The sequence below is a fragment of the Pararge aegeria genome, chromosome 3, assembly GCF_905163445.1.
Source record: "Pararge aegeria chromosome 3, ilParAegt1.1, whole genome shotgun sequence".
NCBI classification, from domain to species: Eukaryota; Metazoa; Arthropoda; class Insecta; order Lepidoptera; family Nymphalidae; genus Pararge; species Pararge aegeria.
The window spans coordinates 6,204,023-6,227,448 of NC_053182.1; the positions used below are offsets into that span (position 1 = coordinate 6,204,023).

At 36.0% G+C, this 23,426-nt stretch overlaps 1 protein-coding gene across 2 annotated transcripts; it reads right to left on the reverse strand.

Annotated features, from left to right (window-relative positions):
- Positions 1-1,670: 1,670 nt before the first annotated feature.
- On the reverse strand, positions 1,671-21,178 carry LOC120637394 (SET domain-containing protein SmydA-8-like). 2 transcript variants are annotated; one of them, XM_039909218.1, is made up of 3 exons: positions 19,761-21,178; positions 4,233-4,396; positions 1,671-2,657 (listed from the first exon to the last, which is right to left on the reverse strand). In XM_039909218.1, the coding sequence occupies exons 1-3, from the start codon at positions 20,995-20,997 to the stop codon at positions 2,478-2,480; spliced, it is 1,581 nt and encodes a 526-aa protein (XP_039765152.1). In that variant the 5' UTR covers positions 20,998-21,178; the 3' UTR covers positions 1,671-2,477. The 2 variants fall into 2 exon arrangements, with proteins under 2 accessions (XP_039765152.1, XP_039765153.1); XM_039909219.1 differs by having other exon boundaries at positions 2,529-2,657; positions 4,240-4,396.
- Positions 21,179-23,426: the final 2,248 nt, after the last annotated feature.

Here is a 23,426-nt window from a genome sequence, read left to right on the forward strand (position 1 = left end):
CATTAGGAAGGGATGAGGAGTAATCACCGACAATAGTCTGAACAGCTTTTTTATCGTAGCCCTTTGCTAGAGGAGCTCGGGGACGAGGAGAGCGGAAAACTGTTTGCCGGTAGGAGGTTTTGGTGGAAGTTACATTAGTAGGAGTAAACATTTCTTTTGTTATCTCAGCATAGGACCTGCGGACAGGAGGAAACTGAGATGATGCTTCAATGTAAGATTTATTATTCTGAGACATGACCATTTTAATAGATTGCTGCCTGGAGAATTCTGGGCAGTCTTTATCAGTAGCAAAATGACTACCAGAGCAGTGTAAACATGTAGATAATTCCTTGATGACCAAACATGAGTCACCTGTATGGGGCTGAGCACATCTGTAGCATCTGGGCTTAGATCTGCAGATTGTTTTAATGTGGCCAAAACGGCAGCAGTTCTGGCACTGTATTGTTGGAAGTTTATATGTTTCAACTGGCAGTGAGGTGTGGTATGAATATACCTTAGCAGGAAGCATTTGCCCCCTGAAGGTTAGGACAACAGATTGGGTAGGCACCCAAGTGATGACACCCTCTGTGACAGATTTTCTGTTCAGTCGCCTTGATTTCAGAACCTCACCACAGCCAGGCGGGAGCTCTAGCGAATCAACAAGCTCGTCCATCGACCAGTCCACGGGAACTCCTTTCACCAGCCCCATTCTGGTTATGTTGTATGTGGGAATTATAGCTCTATATTTGCATAACTTCAAAACTGGACTAACCAGAAAGTTGTTGGCAGCTTGGGCAGAAGTAAACTCTACAGTAATTTTGTTGCGGCCTATATTTTTGACGCCGTCGTGGATAATTGAACCAATTTTGTGTTTGTGCAAGAATTGACCGAAATTTATAGCCCGTAATGACGCTCCAGAGGATGGGTCCTCCACTTCCCGTGAGACTTGGACGATAAAAGGCCCATTATCATCGTCAGAGTATGACTTGGCGCCTTCGGTGAAGGAAGGATGTATGTAAAGGCTTTGAACGGATGGGTTTACCTGAGTAGGATCAGTTATAGTTTTTTTGGCCGCATATACGTTGGTATCCTCTCCTTGTCGTTTGCGAGACGAGGCTGATGCCCCCGGGTCGGGCGGCTCAGGAGGTGTATCTAGATCCATTTTACTGGAAACACTATAACTACAGACACATAATAAATATTTAACCAACACCAAATACGGTTAGATTTATACGAATATCACCAATGACAACTATTTCTGCTGCTGTGTAAATTCACATAAAACACCGAAATTACACCGGAATCTCACTAACACGTGTGCACAAATTGACAGGCCAAGTTACAGTTCAATATAAACAACACCAAATCCTTTTCAAGACGAGTTTACAATAAAATCAAAGGAAAATTTGAAAAAACCGCGTCCGCCATGTACGAAGTTTCCCGCCGAAAAAAAACACCTATACCTATATTTTTATGTTTTTAGTTTAAGTCAGGTCAGCTCAGCTGACACATGACAACAGCTGATAGCTGCGCTGTCATTGCCGACTCTGGGTTCTAGTATTTTTGACTGAACTTAGTGTGTAAATTAATCTCTGGCCGTTTTGTCACCTTTTAAGGATATTAAAACACAGAGAAAAGTTTTTTAAGTAATTATTGTTCAGGACCGTGTCTTAATGTAAACAAGATTATAATTATTTTAAATATTTTTATTAGAAAATCATTAAATTACATTGTTTAAAATGTTGCTCAAAATGTTTCCAGCAAGCCTTTCATTTGGACCTACTAATCACATACTTTTCACACTTATCACTATACTACCAAATCAAATATACTAATAGTTACTTAAAAGTATAAAGCCATGCTCACAACTGCATAAACTAAATATATAAAAATCGAACGACGAGATCTCATAAATTTTTTCGTTGGCATTATCTCAGTTGTAAAAATATGATATTCATACGAAAAATAAACAGGATTACATATATTATTCATATAAAGATAGGTTTTCCTTTTATTACATTGGTAGGTATTCCTTTAGATTTAGTTTATAATAATTATAAAGTAATCTTTAATTAGATATAGGAATGTGGATATCCATTATTTATTTTAAAATCTTCAGCAAAGGGGTTGGGAAAATTAAGTTAATTTAGGTACAGAGTAATACAAGAATCTTTCCCCTGCGTTCCAGGGATTACGCTGCACGAGCCCTCCACAGTCTACACCGTACCGTAGATGAATAAATTAATGGAAAGTCAGAAAGTTGCTCTTCGTTGAAGAGCAAGACCAGACCAAATTTAAAATTTTCGACACAGTCGTATCTTCAATTATTCTGCATCGCACCAAAATAGCGTCTAGCGTAGCGAGCCCTCTTTAGTTAGCGATAATTTTATTATTCTTACATAATATAGATTGTATTCTACTTTTTTGCCTAAATAATATTACCTATTAAAAATAATTATGAACTAACATGTGCATTCAGTGGAAGCCTTCCTTCCATTTTAGTTTAAATTGACAGTTGCGTCTGCATTGTCGAGGATGAAGAACCTCTCCTCGTGAGGCTTGTCACAGCCAGGTCCTAGATATTGCCGCCGTAGTTCAAGATCAGGTGGCGCGGCTTGGTCGCCCTGGAGAATGTTATGTGCTTGTTCAATGGTATTCTCTATTTCTGATTTCAGCTCCTGAAAATTGTATTAACCATACATTAAAATAAACCCACATAAAACCTATTACAGTTCAGACATGAGACCGGTAGTCTATATCGCGTTAATTGTTATTAAAAGGCTAAGAAATTAAATGCCCCTATCTTTTTACTATTATTTCTGAGATATTGTCACATCACACGTGTTCACACTTTGTAGAGTAAGCAAGAACGCCTAGCACATAACAACGACATAGGCACCTTTAAAGGATTAGTTAGATAGATATCGGTTCATTCGGAATGTAATGAAAAAATATATTGCAGTAGTTCTGATTTAGTTTAGTTGATTAAATTTTAGGCCAATGGACCCTGCTAAACTCTTATAATTATGCATTATTGTTGAGATGTTATGCTTTATAGGTACTAAGGATCAGCTGTTAATAGATCGGTACTTATGAGTTCTGCATGCAATATAAATATTGATATTGATATTCAAGATCTTCCAAGGGATTCCCCTAGACTGCTCCTTATATTTTTCATTGTAATTAGCAATATTCCATCCTACTTTTTAGTAAAAATAATAATAATTAATATAAAAAAATTGTTCGTTACAGAGATTTGAATCCTCTCTGAGCTGCGGTATCAAATCCTTTGTTGCAAAGGGTAGTCCCGGGAATTTAACTACAAATTACCTCAATGCTTAACTTTAAAAAGCAAACCATTTTGTTAAGAAAATAACATTTAATTCAAGTTTGTGAGTACCTAGTGTAGTTTCTTCTAGTGTTTTAAATGCAAAGTAGTTCAAGCCTTTCTTTATGACTTTTCAGGTTAGCAGTCTAAGATGGTAGTGGGATTACCTATCAGGGAGTTTAGCAGTTAAACTTATTACTAAACTAAACTTATACGTACGTACGTACATATCCTTAACTAAATTTTCCTTTCATTGGTGAAAGTAATAATAGATTATTTTAAAATTGGTTGTCTGTAAGAGATTGCTTTTGCAATAAGGCCGCCTTTGCACACAACTGTATTCAACTTTTTTATTTTTATTTTTTTAAAATTGTTTTTAATTTTACTTATTTTTTTGTTTTCTTGTGTGTTTCTTTTATTGTTTCTAAGTTTGTGCAATAAAGTATTCTAAATAAATAAAAATAAATATTTTTTTTTGACATTTAATATATGGCAGATTGTGAATAGGAAAACAAATACACTTGTTTGTGTTTTGGCGTGTGTGTAATTTTTGTTGGTGAGTGTGCGTATGTATGTATGAACGTGTAATTGACGTTTGACATTTGACGGCCGAATTGCGCAGTTTGCAGCGAGTCCAAGGCGTGGGTTCGATTCCCACTACTGGAAAATGTTCGTGTGATGATCATGAATGTTTTCAGTGTCTAGGTGTTTATATGTATAATCTAAGTATTTATGTTTATTGTTCATCAACATACTCACCAGTCATCTTAATACCCAAAACACAAGCTACGCTTACTTTAGGGCTAGATTGCGATGTTTGTATTGTCGTAGTACAGAAAAAAATGATCCCTAGCACGTTGTATAGTGACTTGATTAAACTTAGTTGGGTAGAAAGTAGTACTAGGTAGGTTTGTTTGATAGTTGCCTCATACAGGTGCGGGCATCGGCGCGCGCGCTCCGCCAGCACGGCGTGCAGGTGATACAGGAGCAGGCCGCGAAGGTGTGCGTCGCCCGCGCCCAGCGACGCCACCGTGCGCAGCGTGCCGCGGCACAGCCTCTCCTTCAACTCCAGACGACTCTCCGGCAGTTCTGGAACACGCTGTTTTTTGACGACCTCCATGGCGCAGTGAGGACCGCTGTGCTTTTATGTGGGGGGTCTCGGGTTCTGTCCCCGGCAGGAGCAATTTGGTAGCGCTGGTCGACACCAGAGGCAGAGGTCGAGGCAGAGGACACCGAGTTGCTGGTAGCCGATGGAAACTGGATTTCGGAACTCCCTACAAAAGACTACTTCCTAAATGAGAATATTTAATATTGCCAATAATAAGTCCGCCTCTCAATCTGGTTACAGCGCCCTCACAGGGTTCCATTTAAAATGTAAACATTAGATTGACATTCTTTTTTGAAAAATATAACAATTATGTAATCTATATGACACTAGCTGTTGCCCGCGCCTTCGTCTGCGTTTGATATTGTTTTTAAAGTATTCAGTATCGCTAAGCCTTAAATGAGTATAGTAGTATATATATAACATGTGACTGTCAATTAATTATAGACAAATAATTTGCAATAAAATAAAATTGCGACTATAATTAAAGATCTAAGCTATCCTATCTCTTAAGTTGGACCAGACTGCTCACGGTGTGTCAATTTAATTTAAAATCGGTTAAGTAGTTTAGGAGTCCATCGCGGACAAACATCGTGACAGGAGATTTATATATATTAAGATTGTAATGGACTTGTAATTGAATAATTAAATAAATAAAAGACCTATGTCAAGCAGAGGACGTTAAGCGGTTGATATGGTGATGATTATGATTAATAGAAGAGTTTTTTGGGACAGCTCGTCCGGGGAACTACTTCTTTTTATTATTCAACTATAATGTAGTGCTTGACTGCAATCTCACCTTGATGCAGTCTAAGATTGTAGCGGGCTAACTTACTAGGGGATGGCAGATATATCAAAGCCGTTAGTAAGTTATATAAAACGCTAGATTGCTTAGCGCTAACTAGACACGGCTGAAGCCTCTCTGATGCGAGTCTTTAGACCAGAGAAAATTCAGAAAATGTAATGTGTAGAAAGAATTTTCTTTGCTGGGTTTCGAACCCGGGACCTGCAATTATGAAACATTGGATTCATTCATTCATGATTCATAATTCGTTTAAAGGAAATTGCATATAATTATACAATAAACTACCCGTTGATATCTTGGAGATGTCTCTTTAAAAGTTCAAAGTTTGTATTAAACGTAAGATTATAGAAAAGTCCTATTATAGTATAAAGGACTACGTAATCGATAAAAGAGCTTGGGTTTGAATTATTGCTTTAACCAGGTTGCTCTTCTAATAATTTTAAATGACATTGTGAGATGGTGATAACAAAAAAAAACACCAGGCTAAGTTTGTTGTGGGCTTCTTCTTAGACCCTGGACGCGTTTGGAACCCTTGTAGCTTTTGTTTTAAGTTTACGAATGTGGTTATCGCCACCATCTCACTACCGTGTATTTCTTATGTACGCATCAAAAGTGCCAACTATGGAACTACTTGAATAAAGATATTTTTGACTTTGACTTTGAAACCACAGCGCCTACCGTTGCGCAACAGATATAGTCTAGGTCTATTGCCAAGCTTATTTCCCGCCAAATAGCAAAGTTAGTAACTTTCACATAACTTAAATTTTCACACCTTAAATATGGGATGAAAGTTGGTATGATAGTCCGGCCATTTTTCAAGTTTTTTGTTGAAAATTGGTATTTAGGTTGACAATAATAAATAATAATTAATGTATAGTAAAATTATACTTGTTAAGGACTTAAATAGATGTTTTTATGGAAGTAAGTTTATTCGTTAAAACGTGCTATACTCAGAAAATACTAACAGCCAGTTCTTGACAAAGGAGCTGAGCAAACGTAACACAGCACAGGCTAGTGAGTCGATGCGGTGGGTCGGGATATATTATGTAGTATAGCGGAATGAAGTAGAGTATATCGATGAACATTTGTAAAAGGTTGACTATTACTGAAGCAGTAAAATATGTGAAATATTTGTTTCTTGACGTAAAAAATAAATAGAGGATGCAAGTTTATATGTTAGAGCGCCGTTAACTCAGGAAATTGCAGTCAGATTAAAATAAACCTTTTTTGCATTTTATAGCCCGATTCTTGAGCTATGTATCCGTTGTTCCTAACAATGTGTGTCCACTGTTGTAAGGCTCTATAGATCTCAAAACTACATGCAGATGGGATCTTTTTCGTTTAACTATATCCGCTTAATAGTAACATCTCTATAATTGGCAAGTGCTCGCAGATTGGTTGAGATGTTGTCAATAATCGAGTTATCGAGTAGATGACAATAATCTTGAAAATACTGCTAATGCATAATTCCAATTTATCTACTGTTGGCAAACGAATCCCACGGTATAGTAAAATAGTTGGCAGCTGGCAGTGAATGTATAGACATTCATAAGCGTCCCAAACACTTCTAACCCACATATCATAAATGAAATTGCAATAGATATCGCTGTCATCAAACAAGCATTCATATGCTTCAATACAGCTCGTAACTCTTGCTCCACTAACATAATTTTCTATGCCAATATGAATTTATTAAACGGTGCGTTCGTGATGTCGAGGAATTTGTATGTAAGTATATCCTCATGAATATTACGTTTTACACTAGCAAGTTCGTAAAAAAATAATCAAATGTCTTCCTATCATTGTTTCATTCATCTTCATTATATTGTCAGCCTAATTAATGTCCTAATGTATGGCACATGGCTCCTCGCTAATAGTCGGGAGGGATATATAGCTTAGACCCACCACACTATTTCAATATGACTTGGAAGTCTACACCAACGATGTCGCAGAACAGTACACTGCTTATTTATTTGTTACAAATATTCTAAGGTTTTTTCTGTGCCTTTCGGCAGTATCGCGAAATTTAAGTTGTATTACCAACATATGTAGGTACGCCAAAAATTTTTACCCAAGACTAATTTTTTAAAAATATGTCAGTTTTTAATATCGGTGGACTTACAGTAAGTATTCGACGGAAAAGTCAACGCCGATTACAATTTATCGGCATCAGTTATAGTATACGGAGTCTGCTGCCGCTGCAAGAGGACGAATAATATGAACAGGATACTAACGGAAGAGGCAGGCCGAACCACCTGGACACCACATGTGGACGAGCGTTCTTCGCAGAGCCGCCCATGTCAAAGTTAGCCACCAATACAACTGGTAACTGATGCACGTAATGAACGTCACTGATTTTATTCACATGCCCAGTACGGCGTGTCAGGACACACTGAACGCAATGCCGTTAATGAGTTTTAAAATTTACACACTGCCTTAAAACCGTAACACGCAATACACACTCTCGTTTACGATCTTTTATGAGTGTTTGTCAAATTGCGCAGTTTTCCGAAGCGCCTGCGCGTCCGAGAAGTGCGATATTATTGTCCCTACTACCTACTTAAATTATTAGAAATGCAAAAGTTATACGATCACGATTTAGAAAAGGGAGTAGTCAGTCGTATACAAAGGGCTTTATGTTTTTGGTATGTTGCCAGTTCTTAACTTTATTAACCATACCAAAAATAATAATAAATGACTGCTTGTTTATTTGTTACATATGCGGTTCAACGGCTGAAGCAGAAGAGAAGAAAAAACCGCGAACTGAACTGTGCTCAACCGTGAACGGTAGATTTCGGACTTGATACCTATCTTTCATCCTGAAGAACGGTCTTAGGTTTACTTTTTATCTCCGAATATCTCCAGGAAATCGCTTCAGTGGCATCTAAATAATACCATTAATGACTAGGTTGCTAGATAGTAAATAGAAGCTTTTGAAGCTTTTTTATTAGGAAATATTAAAATAACTCGGGAAAGTTTTGGGTTAATGCGGCTGGCTCCCTAATAAAAGTGGGCGGCGAGCGTTGCTCTTGATTATTTTTATATCTGGAAGTAAACAAGTTAATAACGTTCTTTATTTCTTTACTAAATCCTTATGAGATTACTTGAATTTAATAGGTTTCTTTAAATCACTTTAAGTATTTATTTTTATAATAAATTGGTACAATTACAAGCTTGTATTATATGCAGTGGTACTGGAGATTACAGTAAAAGATGCAGTCTACTATGGTAAGTAATTCGCTAAAATAAAAGGGAAATAAACTTTATTGTACGCAAAATATCAGTAATTTCTTTATATTCTTTTGGTATCGAAACGATTAATCACATTTTGAATGATAATTTCAAGCTGTATTGGGGTTAAATTTATAAAAGCCACAACTCTAATTAGAGAAAACCTACCTGCCATAGCTTCGTCAACTCTCCAAGCATTACTGCACAAGTGATAAGTGTCCAAATAAAATGCGCGTTGTAATAAAGGGGGGTAAACTTCTCCTATTTTCTGTTGCCGTGCTTTGGCAGGTGGACAAGTTAATTTAATCCCTCTTCGGGGGATATGACCGGCAGGGTGATAACGTATCTCGCGACAGCAATGCGACAGGCGTAAAGCTTGCAATCACTGCTGTAAAACGTCACTTTTGTTCATTTATTGTATGGAAAAGTGACGTTTGATAGCAGTGATTGCAAGATTTACGCCTGTCGCATAGCTGTCGCGAGATACGTAATCACCCTGCCGGGGATAGTATCCTTGTCTTGTGTTTCAGCCGAGCCGAGCTGGTAGATGTATAAGTATTGTATTGCTTAAGACTTATCTAATATTATCTAGTAGTATTGCGCCCGTCTGTTGGAAGTACCTTGTACTCTAATTAATTCAAAGGATCGGCAGGTTGATTACGAATCTCGCGACAAGCTTGCGTCAGTCGTAAATCTCGTCTGTCGCACGCCGGTCGCGAGATAAGAGTACGTAATCACCCTTCGGTATTTAACTCTTACAACCATTCTATTTTTAAATATTTGAGCTGAGTAATATCTAGGTAAAGCGTAAACGTTAATCCAAGCAATTTTTTGTCAATTATGAACATTGATGCAAAGTTACATTTTTAACGCACGTACCGCATAATGACATAAACGACAATATTTATTAAGCAAAGACAAATAAGAATCACAATTTAAAACTTGATTTAAGATTTTTGCGGATCTAAAATGGATCCTAGTGTTCTTTACACATAAGTAAGAATATTAGTGCTTTTATCAGGAAAAACAAGCAGCGCAAATGTCCTCCATGATTCATCTACTTAGTGGAGTCTAATAACGAACGTGTGTGCCTACCTACGTTTATTCTTAGGGTGCCTGCGCAGCCTTATTTTTTACGTAAAATGTTAAAAATACAGCTCCGTTCAAGTTTGATTTGGACACGAAGGTAGAAAATGAAGTTCTCGTATCGGGGCTCCTGTTTAAATTTCAACTTTTTTAATATCCTTATTATGAGTTGCTATACCAGCAATAAATAGGGACACATTATGTGAAAAATTCTCTACCCATTACGGTTCATGAGATACCGCTGACAGATTAACTGATGGTCGGATCGACTGACAGCGAAGGAAAAGTAATAGGATCGCGTTGGCAAATTTCGGGAATCCTTAAAATATTGGTTTCAATTAAGTAGGTAGCACCTGTGCTCTGCGCCTTATTATAATTCATTGAATAATCGAGTAAAATGAGTAGGTAGTTTTGACAATTTATAACGATACATACCAACTTATCTGGTAAAAGTAATTTACTTTATGTAACTCTTTGTGTCTTTCTTTACGGAACTGATCTTTATCACAACAATGAGACAAAAGAACAAAACGCTTTGTGTTTAAATAGCGATGCCGAGTGGCCGACAGATATACATACGCATTATTAGCGCTTCCTGTATTAGGAAACAGAATGAGATGTAATTAATGCTACGAAACAAAAAAATTAAGCGCACAGCCAATATGCTAAATATTGAACCATTTTAGCGAAGGAATTTGAAGATTCTATATATGCTCCACACTCGAGAATTTGAAGATTCTACTATCGCTTATATTATGTGATGACATATTTAGCATTAAAGCTCGCCACCTTCATTAGAGCAGCATGTTGGGCCCATGCTATAAATTTCTCTTTATCAGAGAGGATTATAATAAAGATTTAATCCTAACTAATATTATATGTTTATAAATGTAATCATGTTGCCACAATAAATATTTTTTTCATTATTCATTTATAATGAACCCTCGTTTTATGACCATGTTAAAGGTTAAAGAAATTATTTTGTTGCTCCAGTGGCATATCGATTTATAATAATCAATACATATTTGAAAATTGGATTTATGTACATAAAAATATAACAAAATTTCAAAAGAAAGTGGACTGTAACAATATTAATATGAGAAGTAAAAATAAACTTGTAGTGCAGTTTACTAGGCTACATAAAATAAGTAATTCATTTAAGGGTAATTTTATATAATTTTATAATAAATTACCAGATGAAATTCTTGAGATGACTCGTAAGCTTGTAGAAAAATCCTATTTTAACATTAAGGATTACATGTATGATAAAAAGCTTGGGTATAAATTGCTCTAACTTCATAGCTCAAAATGAACTCGACTTTGAGATGGTGATAGCAAAAAAACACCTGGCTAACTTGGTTGTGGGTTCTTCTTAGACTTTTAGTTTAAAGTTGACCATAACTAACATTAGTGTAACCTGTTAAATGTATGAACGCTTCATAAGTGCCTGTGATAAGCAGTGGCGTGCAAACAGGGTATGCACTAAGCGAGTAGATAATATAAAGTGATAAAAATCTTCAGAAAGAGTTATAAAAAAAATTTAGGCTAGGCATTGTAAGAGTTACAAAAATCCTACCCTGAGTTTTTAAAACTCGTACTGAAGATTTTCTTCATTTTATATCATCTGCATACCCTCGGCATACCCTCTATGCACGCCACTGGTGATAAGGTCTACTGCATGAATAAACATTTTTGAATTGGAATTTGAATTTAAGCCAAGTTATATAGTTTGGTTTGAGATAAACTATCGTGGAGCGGATTGGCACCTCCGCACTCAACGATTGTATCTCCAGTTAGCATTAGTCCAGGTTATTATCGCCAAATGCTAATACGTGATGAGATATTCAGCCCGCATTAGAGCAGCACGTTCCCGGGTCCCAGGGGCGTGCATGGAGGGTATGCACAGGGCATGCTCTGATATAAAATGAAGAAAATCACGAGTTATAAATACTTAAGGGTTGGCTTTTTATAACTCTTACAATGCCGATCCTTAAGTTTTTTATAACTCATATTGGAAATTTTCTTCATTTTATATTATCTGCATACTCCATGCATACCCTCTATGCACGCCACTGCCGGGTCCAAGTCTCTCTTTCGCATTAAAGAGAATAATATGAGGCATTATCCTATCTTATATTATAAATGCGAAAGTGTGTTTGCTAGTTTGTCCTTCCTTCACGCCGTAACCAAGCAACCCATCCCAGCCACTTTATTTTTAGCAAAGCGTTAGTTGAAAGGAAGGTAACGTAGGCTACTTTTTATCCCAGGAAAAAAAAACGGTTTCCACAGGATTTGTAAAGAAACTTAAATATCGCGGATGAAGACGTGGCGACTGCTATTTACCAAATAAAACTTAAGTGCTCCTAAAAAACCTAATAAAAGATTATGAATGTTTTTACCTATTACGAATTATGTTTTAACCTATCTTAACTTAAGATTTTGGTAACAATCTTCAGGAAGTAATACGAAATCTTTCTTAGTTTCAGACCAGTGTTTCCTTAAAAAATAGTGTTAGGCTTTCTGCAAAGACTCCGTTTTTCCAACATATAATTGCTATTGTTCTAAGTACGACATAATATATAAGAAGCACGTTCACGAGTTAGCTCATACGCACATTTATAACGTAAAGCATCGTGTAACCTAACCTTGTTCATTCATTGCGCTTACGTTAATTATAATTATTAATACATATATTTGAATGCGTCTCGCTTATAGTCATGTAGGCCACAGTGGACGGAGGCAATTACCACAGTGGGTTATAAATGACTACATCAACTGGCTAATAAAACAACTAACTGGCCGAAACACCCGATTGCACCTTACTTGATGTAATTACACTTTTGCCGTTAATAATAATTGAATCGATTTAATATTCGACTTTGAATGAATGAAATTTTATTGTACACCACATAAACATATAGAAAAATTATAAATAAAAATTTAACAAAAAGCATACAATTTGGTGGCCTTATCGCTACATCTCGAGGTCGGTGGTGCATATAAATAAACATATATACATATAATAAGCTTACAATATAATATATAGATAATGATAATTAATATATTCCTATAGAATTCATATCAATAATACATAAATATATACAATATTGTCAAACCCCAAACAAAACCGAAAGTAATAGGCATGTTATGATTTTGATAGTTAAGCAACTGTTTAGTCCAGGAGTCTTTTGTGACAGAGCTCGTCCTTGGAAGTACCACGCCATGCAGACCGGAACACAGCAATGCTGCCGCTAAGCAGCTTGGTTGCCGATGTAATTCCTGGCTTCATATTAACGCCTTAGGTCGATGAACACATGGTGGCACTTTTAGAACGTTTTGCTTTACTTGTCCTGCGAATTGTTGCGGTTTTCTACGTCAGGTACCACCTGCTTGAACGACGTGCCGTCAATTATTATTAAAAAAAAAAAAACTAGGCACAACCACCCTGGCTCAGTAATGTTATTAAAGCCTAAGCGGTGTAGGTAATACAAAGCCGCGAAAATGCCTATACTATGAAAACCTTAACATACTTTAAACCGCATGTCCTAGAAATCTTAGACGGTGCATGTCATTATAATAGCTTTGCTTGTCGCGATCGCATAAGAAAGGATCTGTTCTATTAAGGCACACGCTTTATCCGATCACGATAACTGGTGGTAAGGTATATGCTTTCAGCTAATTGCAGACTCTGCAACCTAAGCAGGACTCAGCAGTGTGTGCGTTTTAAGTAGGTTCTATAGGGCAGACCTGAAACGGGGATAGCCTAGTGGTTAGACCTCCCTTTCGGGGGGACCGAGTTCGATCCCGGCAAGCAAAATCTTTTCGGAGTTTTTAATCTAATTAATTAAAATTTCACTCGCTTACATGATAGATGATAACCAGACCACCCGGTCTTCGGCCAGGGTATGCATAAAGCAGATATATAGCATGAAATAGAAATATTCCCCTCCAATACGAGCTATACTTATAAAATAATTTAGGTATGCAGTGCTTTTGTGTATGTATGTAATGCACGCCACTGAGGATAACATCATGAGGATACCTGTATGTCTGCAGAGAGTTCTCAAAGTGTATCAATCCGATCTTGTGGAGGCACAGTGCGCAGGACTACGGCCTAAGCCAATGAGAGGAGTCTCGTTCCCTGTAGTGGGCCGGTGATTGGTTGATAATTATGAAGTGAGTTCTGGGTTCTGGTTAATCAGTTTGGAATTTAACATTCTCTAAATAACATGAGCTCTGATTTACTCGTGCTGCAGGCCATTACGAGATAATAATAACCGGTCCGATACACGATTAGGTATGGTTTTAGTCAATATTCCCAGATGAAGGGACATCGGGTCGTGTCGGACAGGATGGGGCTCTTGCCGTTTAACATCAATTTACACGGCCCGGGTAGGAGGTCCCGCTGGGTGATTACGTATCTCGCGACAGGTTTGCGTACTTTTCCATACAATAAATAAACAAAAGTGACGTTTGACAGCAGTGATTGCAAGATTTACGCCTGTCGCTAACCTGTCGCGAGATACGTAATCACCCTGCCGGAGCCTCCCATAAATATGTGCCTAGGAGGTTTTAGTGGGTAAAATTCCCACATTCCCTGAGGTCTGGTGTCTTTGGAGATTTCCACCTCGATAACAAAAAAAAAAGGAATGGTTATACTGCCATATTTCATCCATGCATACCATTATGAGATGGGCATAAAAAACTAATTCAATCACGTATTATTGCGTAGTTTATTAGTAAGATTATTAATTAAAACTCACTTGTTTTAGTGAATAATCTTACCAACATAACCAACATACGCGTGCGTGCGCATGAATGGAATGTTACCTTTCACGATATGATTTTAACAGATTTTATATTGCAAGTATTTTTTATCTTTTATGATTCCATGTCTGTTTCCTCACTCACTCAAAAACAACCTCAATCGCAGTCCTCAATTTGCCCAAATATTTGATGTAATAATATAATAATAATTGTTTAATTCAGGTAAAACCCATCTCAATATACACGTAAAAAAGTAGCAAAGTATTTTAAAAGATCTAAAAATAATAAATAAAATGAAAACAATTAAAAAAATATAGTTAGTTAGTTATACGGGTACGAACCCTCGTACCCGTATAACCTACTATTTACGGTTTCCTTCGCGATGCACGGCAAGTCAGCTCTTTACAATAGGATTCTCCGGGTACTCGGAGCATACAAAAAGGATTCCGTTCTTGGAATTGCGTATACGGAACCAGAATAACGTAATCATAATAGGTAGTACCTAGAGCCTATCGTGATAGAGCTCGTGTGGGGAACAATGCTAATTTCGCCGCCAAGCAGTAATGCTGTGTTCCAGTTTGAAGGAAGTGGTTGCCGGTGGCGGTGCTATTACAGGCACATAATACTTAAAACCGGCACTTTGTAGGTTTTGTTCTTTGCATGCCCTGCGAAGTGTTGTTTTGTTCATAAGCGATTGTTTTCAATTACCCTCAGGCCTCTCAGGTGTGCCGCCTACTTGGACCGTCATTTATTTTTTAAAGTAATTTTACCCAATCCTCAACCTTCGCACGAACCGTACTTGTGCGGTTCATGGGATTTACAAAAATATTAAGTTATTTGATGAGACGGAAACGCGTTTTTGGTATCTGCTCTATTTGATTATTCGTAGAAACAAACCAAATATATCGAATATCATCTTCTACACGTTGCAGTTTTTGGGAAATACAGCAAAATTGTGAATGCTATTGGAGTAGCATATTGATGTTAGATGTAACTGTAGAATATTAAAGTAAATATCGAAGATACAGTCCACATGAAACGTTGCAAAGGCCGTAAGAAGATTGTTACAAGTATACATATTCCTATTTGGCTTTACAACAGTAAGTATAAAACGTAATCGTTTTTACTAAGTAGAACAAAAAGAAACCTTCCATCATATTCCTTAGGATGAAAAAATAATGCTTGCATGGCATCTTTTGTATTCACACAGTAAAGTGTAGTAGCTAGCATAAGAAGATTTATAATTATGATTAAGAAAGTAAAGCATAATACGTTACAGAAGCCAGGAGCGAAAATAAAATAAAAGTGGTTGCGACCGTTAGCGTCATCTATTATATGAACGAGAAAACATTTGCATGCTACTTGTATTCAGAACTGTTACCATCGTATGTAGTATCGAGAATGTATTCGTTCCGCGAATACGTACTACGCGTAGATCTTATTGAGCTCTAAAGATGGCACCACTGACGTTTTCATTGTAATATTATCTATATTTAATATTATAAAGGTGAAGAATTGGTTGTTTGTTTGTTGTATAATTAAATGCGCCAAACTGCCTCATCGATCTAGTGGTTAGCATTTTCGACTGCAGATCATGAGATCATGGGCCCGATCGATCCCATCAAAAGTATTGGGTTTTTCTATCAAGAAATTCTCAGTACAAGCCCGGAGTTTGGAAATTGGCTGTGATTGGAAACCGTGCCTCGGATAGCATAATATAATAGTGTAATATGCATGTTGTTAGTGCTCTTAAATAAATAAATAAATAAATAGCAGGTGAAGCTGTTTGTCCTGTGCCTGTTCTCTTTTCGGTCGTGTCGAAGTCTTATCAAACGATGAGAGTGACGGAATAGAGAGTTCACCTGTGTTTGCGCACACCATTGGCCACTATTGTATATCTTTCATAGTTGGAAAATCTCTCTGTTTATTTGCGCTAATTACTGGAACTACATGTCCGATTTTAAGAAATATTTTGGTGTTAGATTGAGAGGTTAAGTCATATTAATTGTTAAACCTGTTTGAGTTAAATACAATCGCATAGCATATTTACCAAACAAATATACAAACGAGTACCAATATTGATCATCAAGCAGCTATTGAAATTATAATAACTTCAAAATTTGATTCATCATCATCATAATATCAACCCATTACCGGTCCACTACAGGGCATAATTAATAATTAATTAAAGATAAATTCAATATTTTTCACATTTGTTAAACTTAGTTCCTCTAATAGGTTTACAGGTACTGTTTCCATTACTTGTTATACCTTTAAAAATGCAGTCTCCTTTGAAAACCAACTTTGGCTGCTAATCGCAATTGTATTTTACCAAAATAAAATAAGCTGACCTTTGTCATATATATAGTTTCTTTTATAAAGAGTTCAATATCAAGTACTTCCAAAACACTGCATTTGACGATATCAATGGGTTACAGTTTTGGCAGAGTCAGTTCGTTCGAGGGTCTAAAAGCTAGTCATGGGCCAAATATCTTAATGCAATGCAAAATCTATTTAACATCCGCCATTTCTGTTTAACAATAAATCTTTGGAATTAAATTTTTCGTTTTATAAAGTTGATATTGACAACAGTAGCAGGGCCTGAGTAACTACTCGATAAATTTTATCTGTATTCTTTGTTGCGTAAACGGTCATTGTGTGATAATTTTTGAAAAGATTTCTTGTGCTAGGAAAACAATCATGACTCATAAAGGCTGATAATGAACGCAGACCTCGTAAACGTGCTATTTTCTGGTTAAAGCAATTGCTTGGTCGAAGTTATCTGGATCACTGCAGAAACTATTTAAGTTACCTCTTTTTGCTCACACATAGTACGCATAATTTGAAAGTAGTATTATAATTCGTCGAAAGAGTTGACAGGATCACGTTTTTGAAATATTAGAAAAGAAAAGCTTTTGTTCTTCCGAAAGTAACAGAAACTGCAAATATAGTTCGGTGAGCGTTTCGGAAATTTCATCGATGTCTGTTAATTTTCAGTTATTTTTCCAGTATTTACAAACATCGGAACCACTCATGCATAACACTTTTCAAAGTATTATCACAAGCCACATATTTTAAAGCAATTAGGACAATTTGAAATTCACCAACGCTAGTGGCCCGCGGTTTATTGACAAAAATTTGAGATCTATTCTTAAAACATTTAGTTATAAATTAGCCTCTCTCTTCGAACTTGTTTTTGCTAATGGTCACAGATATTGTTTCCCCACTAACCAACCAACCCCCCACCCACCCACTTTCTTCTATTTCACTACGAACAATCCGCGGTACAGTCAAGTAAAGTAGCTATTCCGAATTGACTGACAACGTATCGTTCCGACGTCGATATTTGTATTTGACCTATTACGAAAATAGCCCCTGGAGTCTACCTACTCAGTGATTCATGAATCTGATTCGCTAATGTATTAGTTCCGCTAATCGGTTTCTGTGTTTTATGGATTTATGGAAATGGAATTGTGATATTCTATAAGTAGCAATATATTGTAGCGAATTTCTTACACTCAATGCGCGAGTACGATTTTGACTTGCTCATGATTTTTCGTATCATTGACACTATTTTAGATTTTCTCGATGCAGATTTTCTGGGTGTTATTTCAGATGTTATGAGGTTATTGAATTTCAGTTTCCATTAATGAATTAAATAGTATGTGGTGAATAATTCCACTAAATATTATAATATGACAAGCCTTTTTCTTTTTAGAAGTCTCGTAGCTTTATTTAAGTGGCGAAATGTATGAAAGCTTCACTAGTGCCTGAAATAGGCGTAGACCTAACTCAGGCACTTCTATTCTTTGATCATGTAGATGAATAAAGAACTTTTGAATTTGAATTTGATAATTCACTTTAATATGGTAATAACACAATATGGATATCAAAATGATTGATTTCGGAATTTACTCCGAAGATGTAACAGAAGGTTTTAATAGCAATGGAATCTTTGCTACAACAAAACAACTAGTTTTAGCCTGTGAAAAGCTATGTAGCATTTAACTTGAAAGTAAAAATTCTTACAGTAATCACATATTACTCAAAAGCCAAAACAGCGTTGTCATACGAAAGGAGGGAATCTTTCCGTGGGTCCAGGTCTCAGGTCCGGGTCTTTCAAGTTCAGTTTTTTGTACAGGCTCCCAAGAACTATGCATGAAACAATTACGGTGTGTTTTATACATATTATCATCGATCAAAGAGTTCTTTTTGTTATAATTATCAGCCTATTAATGTCCCACGGCTGAGCCCAGATCTCCTCTTTATAGAGGAGACGGAATAAGACCATTGACCATTTACGCGGCCGCCCTAAAACGAAGCAGCTACTAAAACATGCCTCCATAAACTTAGAAGATTTGATACAGGTTTCAAAAGATCTTGAAATTAAATTTATACTTACGACCAAAAAATTTAGTTTTTACGTTTTTTAGTTATGTAGTTATTTTATTTTTAATGGCTGACCAACTAAATCATCAAAACCTTGAACCAGAGTCCTTGTCAAGACGAAACATAGGAACGAGCCCAAACTCGATAGGGTTGCAACTTACTTATTTATTAGAGAACTCGGCCACCTTCGGGCTTCTTCATCAGATTATAATAATAACAATGCCATCCGATTTATAGGAAAATATTAAGACATTTCAAACTACTACACTTTAAAAAGTTTTGTAATGGCATTATTTTACAGCTGTTCCAAATTCCATTTCATCCGCCATTATGTCACCATCGATTATCTATTTTGAGGTATAATTATAAAGTTTCTATTACACTACGTGTTTCAATAGGATGGTAAGGCTGGCAAAATGCCAGTAGCCCACCGGACCCTGAGGGCCGAGCATTAAGAGGCTGGTGGATCCGCATATTTATTATTTCAAAATGAAGTAGTTAGTCCCTGACGGCGAAATTGAAAACATTTGACAGCAGTACAACAGAGTTATACTTCTTTTTCACATGGGCACGTAATAAATAAACAACATCGTGGATAAATTTAAAACTTTTTGTCCTAATTACTTACCGCAAAGGAAAAAGTTTATCTAACTTAAATATCAGGAGAGATAAAAGCAATTATTTTGATAAGAATTACCTTAATTTTGAGTTAAATATGTAAGCCAATTTACGCAATATATTCTTGTTATAGTTATTTTGATGTATAAGCTACATTACTGTTGAATTTTATCAAAATCAGGTCAGTAGTTTTCCATGAAAGAGTAACAAAGATCCATACATCCTCACAAACTTTCCCGCTTATAATATTATTAGTAGGATTGTTATTGTGTTATTAAAGCATTTGTTTAATAAAGGTAGCCCTGAGTTGGAAATTTGACAAAGATATCTGAAACTTCTCTGACATATCGTATCTTAGTTTCAAAGATAAGGGGCTATTTGAAATAACGCCATGAGCGTTGGTGTATATTATTATTGTATTTATGAATATAATATTATGAACAAGTTCTTACCATTCCATCGAAATCCTTCGGCTTCCCCAATCTCCCAAATAAGTCGACATTGGAGATCAACAACGATCTGATTAGTTCTTGGAACAAATTTAGTAATTCGATTAAGGATATAGTTTTCCAAAGCTAGAACATTTTCGAAGTCCAAAGACCCAACTAGACTTCCGAGAGCGCTTTGTATGGCACATATATTTTTATTTGGGACTTTTAAGCCGCAGTCAAGACATCTCCAAGCTGTGTTAGTTTTTAATGGGTGTAAAGGTAATAGTGATCCGAGACATTCAGGGGAGAAACATTTTAGTGCAGCTAAAAGAGTACCACGTTCAGTGGGATCAGCGCACCGGTCACATGTGCACAGAAAATGTTTGGTGGTATAAAGATGAAGTCTTCTTGCGGGCGTTCCCCATAACATTCCTGAGTAGCACGTGAATATTTCAGAACCGGCTAGTATTGGTTTAACAGCTTTTACAGTCATTTGTGAATCAGCGTTAAAAGTGTATCTCGTGTTTGGTACACAATTGTGGTTCATTAGAGCCGAAACAGGGTATAAACCTCGAAAACTCATCTCCTTTTTCCCATACGGTGTACCCATTTGATATGCATTAGCATCGAGTATGCATGATACAAAACTCATAAATTGTTCCACTTGTATCGGTATATCAAAATATTTCTTTAAGTTTCTAACTTCGCTACCATGTTGTGGTAGAACATGAGCCTGTAGTGAAGTTAGCAGATTTCTTTGCTCTTCGTTTAATAACACAGCTCGTATTGACGTCAGCGCACGGGACAATAGTGTGTCATCGACTTCCTCTATAGGCACTTTGTTAGGCCAACAGGAAATTATACTGCAGTCACCAAAATGTACATCACTGTTTTGACACTGTTCCGAACATAATAACAATGAACAACGTGAACACTTAAAAAAACTATCGCTATCTATTTTTCTACAGACAGTGCAGCCAGCTTGTGCGTTAGTTTTGGATCGTGGTCCGTAGATGAGCGGGTGGTCAACAAATAGCACCTCCCCAGTTTTGATATCTTCCGTGGCTACCAGTCCGCGGCCTCCAAGCGGGGATTCGTATATTGCCCATTTCGTTGAATATTGTAAGTCGTCAGTGAAAGTGTCAAGACCAAGATGTCGTTTGACCATTAGCGACAATTGCTCTATCAACATCATCCTGTCGGTGGCAACTCGTCCGGTGCCGGTACTGCACTGAATAGTCGCTGCTATTATACACATCACCGAGTTTGATAACACTAACTGGGATTCTGGCCGAATATACTTTCATCGCCAAAACTATTCGCAGTCTTCTCGTTAATTACACGGGTCCGATAGACGTACGCAGGCCGAGTGTTTTAAGCCATAGGCATACCTGTCGTTTTTCACTCGACGCTTGCCAAGTTTATATTGCCAGGCGGTATTGTTTAGCGAACTCTATAATAAATCTACTAAGTAATTTGAGCAGAACACCCATGCAAAAACATTTTCGCTAAGCTAGCATCTATAGGCACGTGATTATTATAAATGTTGCGTCACTAACCAAGAATGTGTTAAAAAATCATCGACGCGACTCAGGTTTTTTTTAATATTAACAATCTATACTTAATAATTGCTCTAATTTATTAAATTTAATTAAATTTGTTTAAATTGTATATCAGCTACCACTATACCAAATTTTATTTAAATCCGTTCAGTAGTTTTCACGTGATGGCCGGACAGACAGACAGAAAGACAGACAAAAATTAAATAAAAATCTGTTTTGGACTCAGTATCGATTATAAAGTATCCCCCAGTCAAAATTTTCAAAATATATTAAATGTAATTAAATGTAAAAAGTGTGTAATCTTCCAGTTATAATTTATTATAAGTAAAGATAAAAAAATTCAGTCGTTGCAAACATTTAATAAATTTGACTAGTTAACTAAATAAAATAGCAATAAACTCATATTTATGTTGTATGAATGTTAACAATTAGATAGTTATCACAAATAAATAATAATTTGTTCTTACGTAAAACTATTAATACTGTTTTTATTAATTCACATTACAAATAAGCATACGGCAGTTTGTAACATTTATCATATATAAAAGATGAAACTTGAAAATGTTATGTTAGGGATCTAAATATGTGTAACAGTACTTAAAAAAAATGTTACGCAAGTAGTAATTCTTTATTTATTTGGGAATTTGATATTTAAATTACTTAGCAATAAAAGTTATAATCTTTTAAATTGTTAGTAAAACAAAAACATTAACATTCATAAATAAAATTAACAACGACAATAAAAACAAAAATTATTTAATTTAAATTCTTAATTTAATCAAACTTCGTTGAACTCAGTAGTACTCTTAACATGTTTTTTTTATCTATGGTATAACCATTTAATGCAAGCTATAGCCCGCAAATTCGAGCACGTTTGTTCCAATTAAATTTCCGCGGGCAAATCTGGTTTGTCCGGGAGAAACAGTTTGTTATGGCAGTCACCAGGATGCTATCTCTGTTCAAAATTGCATCAAGATTTGTGTAGCTATGGAGCCACATATTTTTTTAATACCGCGAGAATGTTTGCCGAACTAAAAGTGTTCTGTTACTGTTCCCGAATTAAAAGTGAGTGGCATGTACATATCCGATGTGTAAATCCAGAATAAAAGCAATAAATGTGGTTATTTTCATCAAGCTCACAGACGATAATAGGTAACAAAACAACATTATAATATTAAGGATTACTTCAACGATAAAAAAGCTTAGGTGTGAGTTGCTCTAGCTTCATAGCTGAATATAAATTTACTGTGAGATGGCGATAACAAAAAAAAATTTACCCGGCTAAGTTTGTTGTGGGCCCCTTACAATTATTTAAATATTTATGTATGAACGTGCCTGTGTACAAAAGTGCCTGTGATAGGCCTACATGAATAAAGAAATTTTGTTTTTTTTTTAACAAATGGACAAACAGACACACTTTCGCATTTATATTATCAGTATGAATAGTATGGATAGCATGGATACTGACTTCTGGTCATCGTATCGTCACACACGTTAGACATGTTTTCACGAATCAGTTATATTGGAACAAAGAATTTATATATGATTTTATTCACGTAATCATCATTAATGCGAAAGTGTGCTTCACGCATTTAAGTAAGCAACCAATCAATTTGATTTTTGCTTGAAAATTTAAAGGACTAACGGTTTCTACGGGATTTGTAAAAAACCGTAATAAACGCGGGAAACAGCTACTTATCAATTAAATAATAAATCTGTCTTTAGATTTGAATAAGATCTGTAAGAATGTAAGAAGAATAACGTTATAACAATATTTAACGCTACTTCCGTTCTGTCACTGTTTTCGTTAAATTTAATATTTTCTTATGATTTCCCATGTATTCATACAAAAGACATTCCTCTTCCAAATAGCTTGGACTTCATTCTATTGTATTATATTGTATTATCAAGTATGGTTACCATCGTTGTAGTTTCTATATTTGGGTTCTCAAACCTAAATAGAATGTCGTGGTAAATGAATCAGGTTATATTTAGCTTTTTGAACAGTTGGCAGCTGCCTTTGTCGTCTTCTAGTTACGAATTGCCATGGGTATCTAATGATTTAAAGTTTAATTGTTCGTAATGTGTAGTTTAACTTTGCCTGCAGGTGTACAAAACGTATTTG